The sequence below is a fragment of the Primulina eburnea genome, chromosome 15 (genome assembly GCF_022965805.1).
Source record: "Primulina eburnea isolate SZY01 chromosome 15, ASM2296580v1, whole genome shotgun sequence".
Lineage (NCBI taxonomy): Eukaryota > Viridiplantae > Streptophyta > Magnoliopsida > Lamiales > Gesneriaceae > Primulina > Primulina eburnea.
The window spans coordinates 36,746,624-36,759,367 of record NC_133115.1 but is presented as its reverse complement, the minus strand read 5'-3'; the positions used below and the strand labels follow the sequence as shown (position 1 = coordinate 36,759,367).

General features: G+C 33.2%; 2 protein-coding genes and 1 long non-coding RNA gene across 3 annotated transcripts; 1 reads left to right on the top strand and 2 right to left on the bottom strand.

Moving 5' to 3' along the window:
* Positions 1-1,044: 1,044 nt before the first annotated feature.
* Positions 1,045-1,690, bottom strand: LOC140815709 (protein LIGHT-DEPENDENT SHORT HYPOCOTYLS 9-like). The gene is given in 2 exon segments (XM_073174772.1): positions 1,045-1,103; positions 1,106-1,690. Coding segments are annotated over 2 exon segments (531 nt in total). The 5' UTR covers positions 1,578-1,690.
* Positions 1,691-6,534: 4,844 nt separating this feature from the next.
* On the top strand, positions 6,535-7,209 carry LOC140813513 (uncharacterized). The gene is made up of 3 exons (XR_012113967.1): positions 6,535-6,744; positions 6,871-6,978; positions 7,055-7,209. It is a non-coding gene; the product is annotated as an uncharacterized lncRNA (long non-coding RNA).
* Positions 7,210-7,372: 163 nt separating this feature from the next.
* Positions 7,373-8,599, bottom strand: LOC140814555 (olee1-like protein). The gene is made up of 2 exons (XM_073173577.1): positions 8,351-8,599; positions 7,373-7,943 (listed from the first exon to the last, which is right to left on the bottom strand). The coding sequence occupies exons 1-2, from the start codon at positions 8,514-8,516 to the stop codon at positions 7,603-7,605; spliced, it is 507 nt and encodes a 168-aa protein (XP_073029678.1). The 5' UTR covers positions 8,517-8,599; the 3' UTR covers positions 7,373-7,602.
* Between the last annotated feature and the right edge of the window lie 4,145 nt (positions 8,600-12,744).

Sequence of the window (12,744 nt, the reverse complement as noted above, 5' to 3'; positions counted from 1 at the left end):
AACGATGTAATTAACAAACTGTAATTTATTTATTTATTTTTTCTAAGGAAAACTTCATCCACGGATCGGATATAATGAAGCAATATGAGGTAATTAATTTGAAAGAGGGAAGAAGAAAATTATGCATCCCTTGAACTAATTGACCGGTGTAATGATGAAAAGTTTATGTTGAGAAACTAATTTTACATAGGTCAACAGTATTGGAACATGCATTTTCTTGCCTTGTGCATATTTCGCTTCAACGTGGCAACTAACAAGAAGCAACAAAAATAATTTCACCAATTTTATTTATTTTTTTGTCAAAAGTTCTACTATATATATCATAGCGTATGTGTTTAAACACATTGTTTGGAGTTTTACTAAATTAGTGATAAGTCTCTGGAGTAGAAAAATTAAGCGTGTGTGTGTGTATTTGGTATCTATATACACGTCCACAGTCGTGAAAAAAAAAACAGACAAGATGATACGCTGAAAGGTCGTTCTTGGGGGACAAAATCTTAAAGAATCCAAAAAGAGTAAAAAAGAAAACATTTAAATTATGAAGCAAAATCAATAGTGTTTTGCATGATTTGAGAGAGAAACAAAGAGAAGGACTTAATTAATTACTTATTTAACAGTTTATTACCACATGATATTTTTTCCCTTCATCTGATATTAAGTTTATAACTAGGCGCTGGAGCTGATTCACCCACAGCGGCTATGTAATTTAGGGTTTTTCCTTTGTGGATCTAGGGTTTGTCTGTTAGTATAGCATTCTTTAATATACTAGTATTGTTCTTTGTGATCTTGTGGTCCTGCCCGAACATATTTCATCTGCTTCCCTCTATGGGTTCTAGATAGCTGTCATATATCAAAGTTATGCTATTAACTGAAAATCTAATGATTTGTGGTCGGTTTAATTTCATGAATCCTAACGTTGAATTTGAAGTTACCAGACAGAAGCTACTTGCTTTAGATACGAAATAAAAATCCACACACACAAGTATTATAACTTACGCATATGATTTAAATAGGATCAAAATTAAAGTTACCATTTTTTCCTTGCTAATTCAAGAGGGGTTGCCTCGGATTCATGATCGGATGGTTGATTTTCTTCTTCTTTTCTTCTTAAATGCTATCCCTCTTGCCTTAGCTTGGCATCCCTTCACTTCACGCAAGTAAACGCGGATCGATCCGTTGCCAAAAGGGTTTGTTTCCGGTGATCCGCCGTGCTCTTCGTAAGCTGCCCTGAGCCGTCCAATCAAGGCATCAAGACTTCCCCAAGCCTGCTTTAAGGGGCAGGTGCAAGGCGCGGGGGGATCGGGATGCCCGAAGAACATGCAACCTGGTAGATGAACCTTAGTTTTTCCAAACTGGTCTAGGTATCGGAGAAAGTCAAGGACGTGGTTGCAGTTGAACTGAGATATCGTGAGTGGAGGTCTCTGGTTTTTCAAGTACTGCCCGAAAGTGTTCCAGTCTCTTCTCTTTTGAGACTCGTAGCGGCTAAGTGGAGGCTGAGGCGGCGGCGGCTTCTGGTGCTTGCTGGCTGAAGCTTCGACAGAATCCTTGGACATGATCGTTGCAGGAGGAGAATTCATGGTTATTTTTAGCAATTGGAAAAGAAAGAAAAGTGGCAATTTATTTTCCAAAGAGTGGAGAGATGAAAACAACGAGTTTAGGGTCTACTGAGTAGACATGATATGGGCCCTTGGGGGTTCTATTTTCTTTATATATATATATTTTTTATGTATGATTTCTTCTCTCTCATGCATTTATTTTCAACTTGTATTTTTAAAATAGCACTAAAAAGTACAATGCACTATTAATTACTTTTTAAATCAATGATATCTTGATTGAAATTTAATTATTTTGTTTTAAATTTAATAGCACTAAAAAGTATATACGTACTGTATGTATTTATCCTAATTATCTTTGGATTTGGAGTGCTATGGTAACTCGATTATCATATATACAGAAATCTATTTCCTCTCTTATATATTTTGAAAGATTTTCGAGGTTAATTAACGTTGTTCTGGCTACTGTTCATTAAATAACTAATCAATTTTTTTTGACGGAACATTATTTACTGAGAAATATAAAAGGTAACCGAGTCAACTGCAGAAAAGCACTCACAAAATCTGATTCGATTTCGAAACGCTACCTTTTTACCATTTAAATATTAAACGATTTGGTGTAGGTAATTAATATTCAAGCCATCATCATTAACCATATTATATTTCCTAATATATATAATATCATATGCATGAATGCGCCAACAACTTTACATTAAACGATTTGGTGTAGGATATTAATCTCTTTCTTACAACTATTTGGAACTTGCGCTAACAAAATCATATACCTGTGGCGCTGAGCAGATGCATTTAGGAGAACAAATTATGTGTATAGTCTTTCCTCCGTTACAAGTACTGTGATACCCCGAGGAAGCCCGGATCGTGGGTACTGGATGATCCTGATTATGGGTTAGGTCCTGACAAGCTTTGGGCCTGTTTGATAATAGCCGGACAAATGACTGCCGAGACATCATCTCCCCATGCTGCCAGAAGCCAGACTTCCAGACGAGTTCCCAGATGATGATTTTCTACCCTTGTTATCTCAAAAATAGTACTTTACTCGAGTGCACAAGTATGTGATATCTTATCTTGGTAATCATTACTGACAAGATCCCATGGATTTGACAAGGCAAAAAGGGACAGTTTGACGTGTCAGAAAAGCAGTGTATGAGCAACCATTTTGCCATAATTAGTAAGTGGACACTGAAAACAATGTCATCATTAACTTTTTTATTATAAATATCATGTTGGTTTAGCATTAAAGAAGCTAATTCTTTTTTCATATTGCCCACAACATTTATTACCGGTTTCTCTCTAAAAACCTTCATTGACTTGATCATCGGAGTGGTCACATCGGAGAATCTTCTCGTGCCCATATAACGTTCTTTCTCCCTTGAAAGTATAGGTTTAGGTGCCTAGACAATCATCTCCAGCGCATCAACTCGACTCGGTGCAATCATCCACCAAGCTCTTACCTGATTCACCTGGGTCATCATCCTACTGGTTCACTCCTGAAATTATAAGCAAGGACCTGGTACCATCTTATTGGATATGATGTTCAGATTTTAAGTGATTATGAATGGAAAAAGCGAAATTTTACATTTTAGGAAAGCACGGAAATGTAGTTTATATACACAACAATATTTATCTTTCATTGTGGAAAATTAAATACTTTCGGTTGTAATCATTACTTGACGATTGACCACCATATATACCATCTATTAGCCGATATTTTCATGCTAATTTACACGAGTATTGAAGTGCAATGGTGTTTAAGTAAAAAGCTAGTGAGGTAAATGTACAATTATTACAAGCATTTGTCTTGTAGCCTACTATTTCCACACCAATAATATAGCATATTACACGTACAATATAATGATTTAGTGTTATTGGAAGATAGAACGGCGCTAAATTCAAACGAAGAGACGTGAAATGGTGTTTCATGTTTAGATCACTATGAAATTAAACACGTAGCTAGCAACCTATAACCATGATTATGGACTTGTCATTAATTACTCGTTAAATTGTATCAAAACTATCTACAAGTTTACATATCATTTTCCTACTCGAGGCTATTTTGAGATAAATTATGATATAAGAGGCAACCGAAACTTAGTCATATCAGTCAAGGAACGTTACCCAGTTTTGAAATTTTAGAATATAAATGATATCTTAGTTGTTGGATACATATGGATTTAATTGCAACTCGATCAGAAGTAGTTTCGAAAAGAGTTAATATGTTTCCTTATAAGGCTTTCTATAATGTAAACACTTGAAACTTGGTAAATATGGTTCTTTGGATCGGATGACTAAATAATGTTGATTATGGGTTAAAATTAATAAGTTTATTATTAATGTTAATAGTAATTGGTTCGAATCATTTGAATTTGAAATAACATACTGATTTTGACAAATCAAAGTTGGATTCAAATTGGAAATGGATAATGATGAAATAATATAGCATTAAATATTTAGATTGAAGCAGTTCCCCAAAAGTCATTTAACAATCAAAAGGTGGGCAGGAAAGGGATAATAAATAAGGTACGTTGCCATCGAGTAATATATTATAGGTATTCGTGTCATTTGATATATGATTGATTGATTTAAGTGAAACTATATATCTATATACCTTATTTGAGCTTATTTGAGTTGAACTGATTTACATGACATTCATGATTGATATATCGATATATAAAATAAGTATTTTATTAACACAAATCATTTTATACATATATTGATACATGACATGTATGTTGAACTATGATCATTGTATATCTTAACATAATCGAATTTTGAGATTGATTCTGAGTTGTGAATACGATATGTTGTTTGATATTATGTGGCCCGTAAAGACATCTATACATGGCCTCTATGATTGATTGATTGAGGTTTGGGATTTAATGACGTTTTGCCGACGCTATATATTTTTACTCTCTTATACTTGATTGAGTTCAGCGTGCCTGCTCGAGCTTTTATGATTTGATAGCGATTCGATTGATACTATACATGCTCAATGAATGAGCAATTAATCTGATACCTCTACGACATATATGTATTTCATATCATATATCATTTTATAGATCATTTTATATTTATTATGGTTGTTGTATACGGACCTTTACGCACTCCAAAAGGGGTTGATATTGTCTTTGTATAAAGAAAATAACAGATACCACAAGTCATTATGAGAATATAAGTTATACTTCTGGAATGAGCCACACTTGAAATTATTTGGTAGTATTTATCCTAGTATATATTTATAAATATATCAGGACATGTCCTGGAAATAAGGAATGCTTGTATTTAATTATTTTATTTAATTAATTGTGTGAGCATGTTTATTATTTGATGGTTGTAAACAAGATGTTTATTATATTATTTTTTAATTTTGAAATTACAACTAATTATGGAATCATCTTAAATAAAATTTTAAATTGATTTATATTGTGATTAGTTAACTTAATGAAATCATATGATAATAACTATTAGAGTTGATGCTCCTCACATGCCCTGATAACAACTCGCTGATATTTCTTGAAATGTACATGCCACTATATATATTTCCCGACACTTAATTAATTATTAGTACGTATGCGTAACAACTTGCAGTCATCAAGTTCAGCACTACTAAATAAGCAAAGTAGCATGCATGATAATCACAGTATATTACATTAGAGCTAGCGCAGTCTCAATGTCATAAAAAATACATTTTTTAAAAGTAATATTGACGTCTATAATCTGTTAGATCTTTATCATTATTTAAATTATAAGTTTATTTTGAAATTTAATCATAAATTATGTATGATAACAACACAAAAACTTTTATAAGACGGTCTCACGAGTCAATTTTGTCAAACAAATAATTTATTTGAATCATCAATAAAAAAGTACAAATTTTTATGTCAAAAATATTTCTTATTATTGTAAATATGAGCAAGCTCGTCACATTAATAAAGATCCGTGAGATCTTCTCATGAAAAACCTAATTGACTTTCAGAAAATGGAAAGGTGTGTTTTTTTTTTTGTAATTTTTTTCACCAAACTCGAGTTTAATTATACTGCTAGTTATTATTATTATTATTATACTATAATTTTTAGAGTCGATATCAAGTAAAAAAAAAAAAATCGATTGGCTTAAACACTAAAATTTTTGTCGGTTCAAAAATTTAATCAAAACTTGACTTGTGGTCTAGTTTCTATTATTAACTTTAAGAATCCAACAAAAATTATCACATGGATAAATCGATTATCTTTTGAATCACACCACATCTATTAATTGTCGGTACAATTCCTCCTCATCTCACCGTCGAAGTAATCGGTTTTTTTTATAGTTATTTTATGCTTGGTGATTTTATCGAACAAATGATACGATATGTTCATGTCGTTATTATATCAGCCAAAATTACATCTTTATCAATGTTATAACCATTTTATAATTTAATGAATTGACGGTTGGCACACCTTACCTATTGATATTTAGAGAACATAAAAAATATAACATCAACACGTAAATTTCGAATTTACTCCATTTCTCTCCTAATTGTAATTGATAATTCATACAAAGAATTCTGTACTCAGAAAACGTAGCGCGCACTAATTTAAAGTCGTGGTCCATTCTTAATTTTGAGTTTTGTAAGGCAAACACTGTGAATTCCCTATCAAGCTGTCGAACAAATGCTTTAATTCTCGTACGGGAAGAGTTGCCACTCCAAGTGATTGGGTCCAGCGCTCTTCTCCAATTACTCTGAGTTGGAGAACCCCACCATACATATTCATTGTGTTGGTTTTCAATTATTTAAAGCTCAAACCCCACTTCAATTTCCTACTAAGTTGCATCAATTTTCTTGCCTACCAGTTTTTGATTTTGAGCGATACTTTGCGCTAGTTGTTGTATTTGGTATAGGTAAAGAATTTGTGCGGAAGTGAGTTATAATCTCTCGACTTGAGAATTAAGAATCATACCAAACCGACAGAACTTAAATTATGTACTTACACATATGTATCCAACATGCGCAGGGTTAAAAGTTCCAAGCGCCGGACTAACAAACAATTGGATGATTCGACCCTATAGAAGAACCCGAAGCATTTGCAATCTGGTGATACCCCATTAGACTCCGGGTCTTGGATGATCCAGGATGTTATATGGATAGCCCAAATCAGGCTAAAACTGAGGAAGAGTTCATCAGGACTCGGGGTATTATCTATTCAATTCATCATCAACTACACACATATATGAGGCACAACTCGATCCATGATTGCTTGAAGATCAACATTCTTGTTGTATTCTGTGTTCCCATGCTAACCTGTTTAATGATGTCAGTTATTTAATCAGCGACCAACTGTGACATCAAAACCAGCTGCACCAACGGGTACACAAGCTCATGTTCAAGTTACTGCAATTCTGTAAAAGGCAAATGCAGTTCGCCAGGTATCTCTCTCGCCCAATCCATATATGCATTTACTTGTCATGTTTTTTTCTATATTTAATCTTGTCTCTGGTTCAGGCTATTGGTAGTGATGATGAGGTAGACAATGGTAGTTGGAGCGACCCTTAACTTTTCTCCTTTCATGATGGTGCCAATTCTTTCTGAATTTACAGGTTAGGCGAAGCTTTTGTATCAATTCCAGATTAACTTTTTCCTTCTATGTAAATAATTGATCGAGCTCTTATGTGCATTGCAATTTTTTTTTCTTATGTGCATTGCAATTTTTTTTTTACAAATTTAAATGATACAGCTGAAAGAAAGCGAAAACAAAATTTTCTGACTTTTGAAAATTGAAAGAAGAAAAAAATCGCCGCACATTCCTTGATTACAAATAAATATTGGAAAGAGTAAGCTTTATTTATTGCACACTACACTTACATGTCTCTCTCAGTCTAAAACTGTAGTATCATCCTTCACGATCACTAAACCATCAATTTCCAAAAACATAAAAGAAACGAGTACTTATGTTGAAGCCTTCCAATAAACATCAACCCAAGTAACAGCAAAATTTATTCAGAATCAAAATTACAAAAATTTATGAAAGATGCAAATTTGTGTGCCTTGATCTACGAGTCTTGATCAATATCTAACTCCTTGAAGAGCTCAGAGCATTGTGGCAGTGCCACTTTCTTGGCGAAGCCAAGGGGGTTCGCGTTGCGGGTGTCGCCTTGAATACCATTGTGAGTGGTTAGTGTGACTCTTGATGCTGGTTTTTGTGCCCATCCTTCATCTGGGAGATCATCACAATCAGGCCTGCTGCTCTTCACCAATGTTATTTCGCATAGTTCTTCATCATGATCACCCTCGACTGGCAGCCGATAGAGTCCCATGCCATTGGTTTCTCCCTCCACGCTGTATGTTATATTACCTGCTTCCTCTCCTCTGCATTCCAATCGAACCTTCGCCCCTGAAGTGATGAAAACAACATGACATTAATCCTGCTCATATATGTGTTGTCCTTGGAAAAAGATAAACAGGGGTAATCTCAAATGTTTTTTTAGGTGTTCCTGAGTTCATGGTTTTTGGATCTTCTTTTGAGATGCATGCATGGCACCTAGAACATCATTATTCCTAGAACCATGTAAGCAGTAAGAACATCAAGGACAAGAAGCTTATGAAAATGAATCCAGTTTTGTCCTAGAGATGGTTGGTTAATGTCAGTTGAAACAAGTGAAATCCCGTTGGGTGCAAGTTCGATCGTCCACCTCAATTGACAAATTTTAAAATATTTTGCGTATTTTTTAGATGATGAAAGTTTCACGCTAGGTCTGCCGCACATTGTGTTTCCTAGAATCATATAATTCAATGTAGTACCTGCCATAGGCTCGCTGAGTTTATTGATGAAATTGGCTCGACAGACTTCACAATAGACCTTTCCTTCAACAAAGAATTGAGGGACTGTGGAGTGGGCGATGCCAGGGAGACACATCAAGCATAGAGCCCCAGCGAAGAGGAATGCAACTTGTGCTAGGCTTGCCATTTTTAGTTCTCGTATCTTTCTCAAGTTTTCTCGACTCTAGCTCTACAGATGGTTCTGCTTTGTGTTTTGTGGGGAGGTAGGTTTATACTTCTTTTGGCAGTTATATACGTGAGGTTATGGTTCTAAGTTTGGTCTCTAGTGGTTGAAAATTTTATTTGGACCCATCTTTTGCGGGAAACCAAAAGATATATGCAATCTCTCTCCTTAAATAAGCCATCTTTTTAGGAAAACCATAAGACATCTGGAATCCCTCTCCAAAACACACGCGTTCCCTCACAATCAAAACAATGGTTGTATGTCAGTTGACTGGTGAAAGGACGATGAATGTAAAACCAGAAATTTCAGTAATCAAACAAGAACCCCAACAAGAAGTTATTTACATCTTACACGAATCATAAATATAATATTTTTATATATATATATATATATATATAAAGGATAAATGTGTATATTCACAATGTTCCTTTCATCAAACCCCGTCATCACATTATAGAGCAACCAGTCACATTGTCATCTCTGAACATGGTACTTGCCCTTTCATTGAGGATAGTCGAGGAAGGTGGCTGCTGATAGTATCCATGCTTGTGGCCATTGTACCCATGCTCGTAATAGTTGTACATAGAAGGTGGCCCAGCTAAGAAATCATCAGTAACTGGACTGTTTGCTGGAGTTCCAGAGTAGTTGTCGTACTGCTGACTGTATTCAACTATTCATAGTATTCTGGGTTGTAGGGAAATGACCATACCTCTGCATTTCGACCAGCCCGCCTTACTGCTTTAAGAACCTTCTTCACATCCGCCCAACCAGTGACTGTCACCTTTTGCATGCATGTCCATATCTAAGTCAATATTGTCCACTCCTGACAAATAAATGCATTCCTCAATCAGTAATATATATTTTCTAAAGAAGACTCAAAAACTCTAGAATGTTATATCCTGGAAAGCCAATCTTTCAAGTATCACTTCACAACTTTTATGGTGTGGTGCAAATCTCGTTAATCATGCAGATTCATGAACATTACAAAGTTCATGGCCTGTGTGTGTTCGCAGAAAGAATAAAACTTACTGTTGTCATATTGAGAATTTACAGGTGTCGATCTTTCTTGCCATTTATATGCCAAATAGGCAAATATATAGTTGTGAAACTTTCAATTTATATATACGCAAGAGGCTCCTGCACTTGATTAAGTTTCAATAATTGGAGGAGGAACTGTATTTAAAAGCTAAGTTTGATGATAACTGATTACATTATATATAAAAACAATTTGCATATAGTGCATTATTAAAAGAAAAAAATTTAGAGGCGCTGAAGATTTAATAACAAAAGAATTTAGAAGTGCTTCATCTCCCCAACTCTTGTGCTTCATCTGCCATCTTTAAGACAATCTTTGGCATTTCGTATGAATGGTATTGACATGTATAAATAGGGATGTGCCTAGAAAGACACACCGAAATCCGATTTCTCCTCGTTCTAGTGCCCTTCTACTTCTGCTCGTTCTGAAAAGCTTATGCAGTAAGCAAATTAATTAGAATCACGAGTAATCCTAGAGTTGAACACTTGAAAGCTATTATCTATGCAGTAAGCAAATTGATTAGAATCACGAGTAATCCAAGAGTTGAACAATTGAAAGCAATATCAGATTGATAAGATACTTAAGGTACACTCGTGATCATGGACTGCGATATACCAGATACCCTGCTATTATGGAAGCATACAGTGATGCAAATTGGATATCTGTTATGAAATACTCAAAATCTACAAGTGGATTTGTATTCATTTTAGTAGGTGCAACATTTGTGTGAAAATCTTCTAAAAAACTGTAATAGCCAGATCTACGATGGAATTTGAGTTTATAGTTCTTAACAAGTGTGTTGAAGAGGCTGAATGATTGCGTCACTTCTTTGGAGATGTTCCAGGATGGGAAAAACCAGTGCCGGCTATATGCATACATTATGGTAACCAATCTGTGATTGAAAAGACACAAAATAAAATGTATAAGGATAAGTCTAGGCATACACATCGTAGACACAATACTATTAGACAACTACTCTCAATTAAAGTTATTTCTGTTAGCTATGTAAAGTCAAAGGATAATATAGCGGATCCGCTAACAAGAGATTAAACGAAGATTTAATTGCGAAAATGTCAAGGGGAATGGGGCTCAAGCCAATAGAATAAATTGGTGTGAATGAGAACCCAACTTACGTTGAACGGAGATCCCAAGAACTAGGTTCAATGGGACAACCTAATCGCAATGACTTGGTATATATCACTGCAGGGTTTATCCCTAGCCCATTTTTATTATGAAACAGTGAATGTAGAGGATAAGCTTACGGTTTTTAATGATTGTGATGAGAAGAATATAGAATCACATATGTGACAGATAAGTGGGGCTTCTTCGAAAGAATTGTAAGGCTCAATTATATACCCTCTCGTAGAACCAAGCGTGTGTTTATGACAAAAAAAAAATACCTTTTTATATTTTGATGGATGTGAAATTAGAAAACTTATAGTCGATTAATTAATAATTCAAATATACTCAAGATACGTGTAAATTGTGTATTGAATTCTCATGGAATACAAAAATCACATGTTACATAGTAATCATATTTTATGGCATGTGTTTTATCCGTGTAAAATATGACATTAGGATATGCCCTTTCATACTTTTGTGCCGGCTAGGTCTTCAAACAGAAGCCACAACTAATTCATTGACGTTATGTTATTTTTCTCTATTTTGACTTTAAATATTCGGCCTAGACACTGTGATTAATTGCACCAATAATAATAGTTCATTCGTCTCTAATATATAATAATATTTATTATGTTATTTTAGTAATAATATGCTTATATTTAATTTGAATTCTTAAAATTAATTTAGTTGTTAAACACTCACTAAATAAGGATAAACTATAAAATTTGCATATATAGATGTCTTTTCTTTTAAATTTATATATGTGAAAACAATATATACATATATACACACTATTGGAGTAATAATACTAATCATTCGTGCCTTTGTATGTGGAAGTATATTTTGTTTGTGGTTATGGTCGTTAGGTCTGGGTGAAATGAATACGGACATGGAAATGCCGAAGTCAGAATTCAGAGTTTTCAATTTCAAAAGGAATAACGTATAACGTGTAAATATCTTCTTCAAACATATTAGTTTTTGGTCGGCCCAATAAAATAGTTTGATTGGTAGGCATTTAAGGCTACTAAATACTAATATATTTTAGGTCATAAACCAACTAATTATTTTTCGTAATCAGGTTAAGTTGTAATCGATGTAAATTTATTTATTAACGATGATGCAAAGAGGAATATTAAGAAATGTAGATCATAAACTTCAAATATAATCATCTATATTTATATGGGTTTTCATTTTAATTATGATGAATTTTGAGTTCTGTCAATAATATAGACATTTGAAATTCATTATTCTACTATGTGTTACTAATGTCTAAATAAACAAGATATAGATTTAAGAATTCATCTACTGTTTCAATGTTAACGACAATAATATAATCGAAATTCATATGTTTCAAATTCATCTATGCAAAAGCAAGAGTTTTTTTGTTTTATTTAAAAAAAAAAATCAATTTCTAAATCTAATGTTTACACCTAATTTTTTAATTTTCTTCGAAGTATATATTAACGTATTTTAACCTTCTCTCATACTATATATTGTTTTTATTGAAGTAATTAATAAAATTATATTTTAAAATATATTAACATCTACTCTATAAATTGATTCTTAATATATTGCTATTTGGCATGGAATCTAGTTTATGAATATTTTATTCACAATATACAAATGAAAATATATTATTTTCAGCTTAATTTCTGTATTTATTATATTAATCTATTCATTAAAATAAAGATAAGAAATTAAAAATGTTACCTAATTTTTTTTTTTATATTTTGATGCATTTAGAATTATTGGTGCTGGACTACCGAGGCTATAATGTTCCCCTGATAAAAATAATAATAAAAATCTTAAATGTAAAATAAATCGTAAATCGATATTTACAATAATTATTTTCTGAAATTTTGTTATTGGTATTGATTTTTCCTTATATTTTGATAGATTGAATTTTATGTTATAAAAATTAATGTACAAATTTTGTACCTTTACATTATTAAAAAAAAACATGCCCACCCAATTGACTTTTCTTCTGTTTTGTCTATTTATATTATATATATTATCATTTTCTCGTAATTTTCT

Excerpts from the sequence above, each read along its gene's own strand:
- LOC140814555 (XM_073173577.1), bottom strand. The coding sequence starts at position 8,516 with ATGGCAAGCCTAGCACAAGTTGCATTCCTCTTCGCTGGGGCTCTATGC. Across the intron at positions 7,944-8,350 it reads ACTCAGCGAGCCTATGGCAG|GGGCGAAGGTTCGATTGGAA; the intron begins GTACTACATTGA and ends TCATCACTTCAG.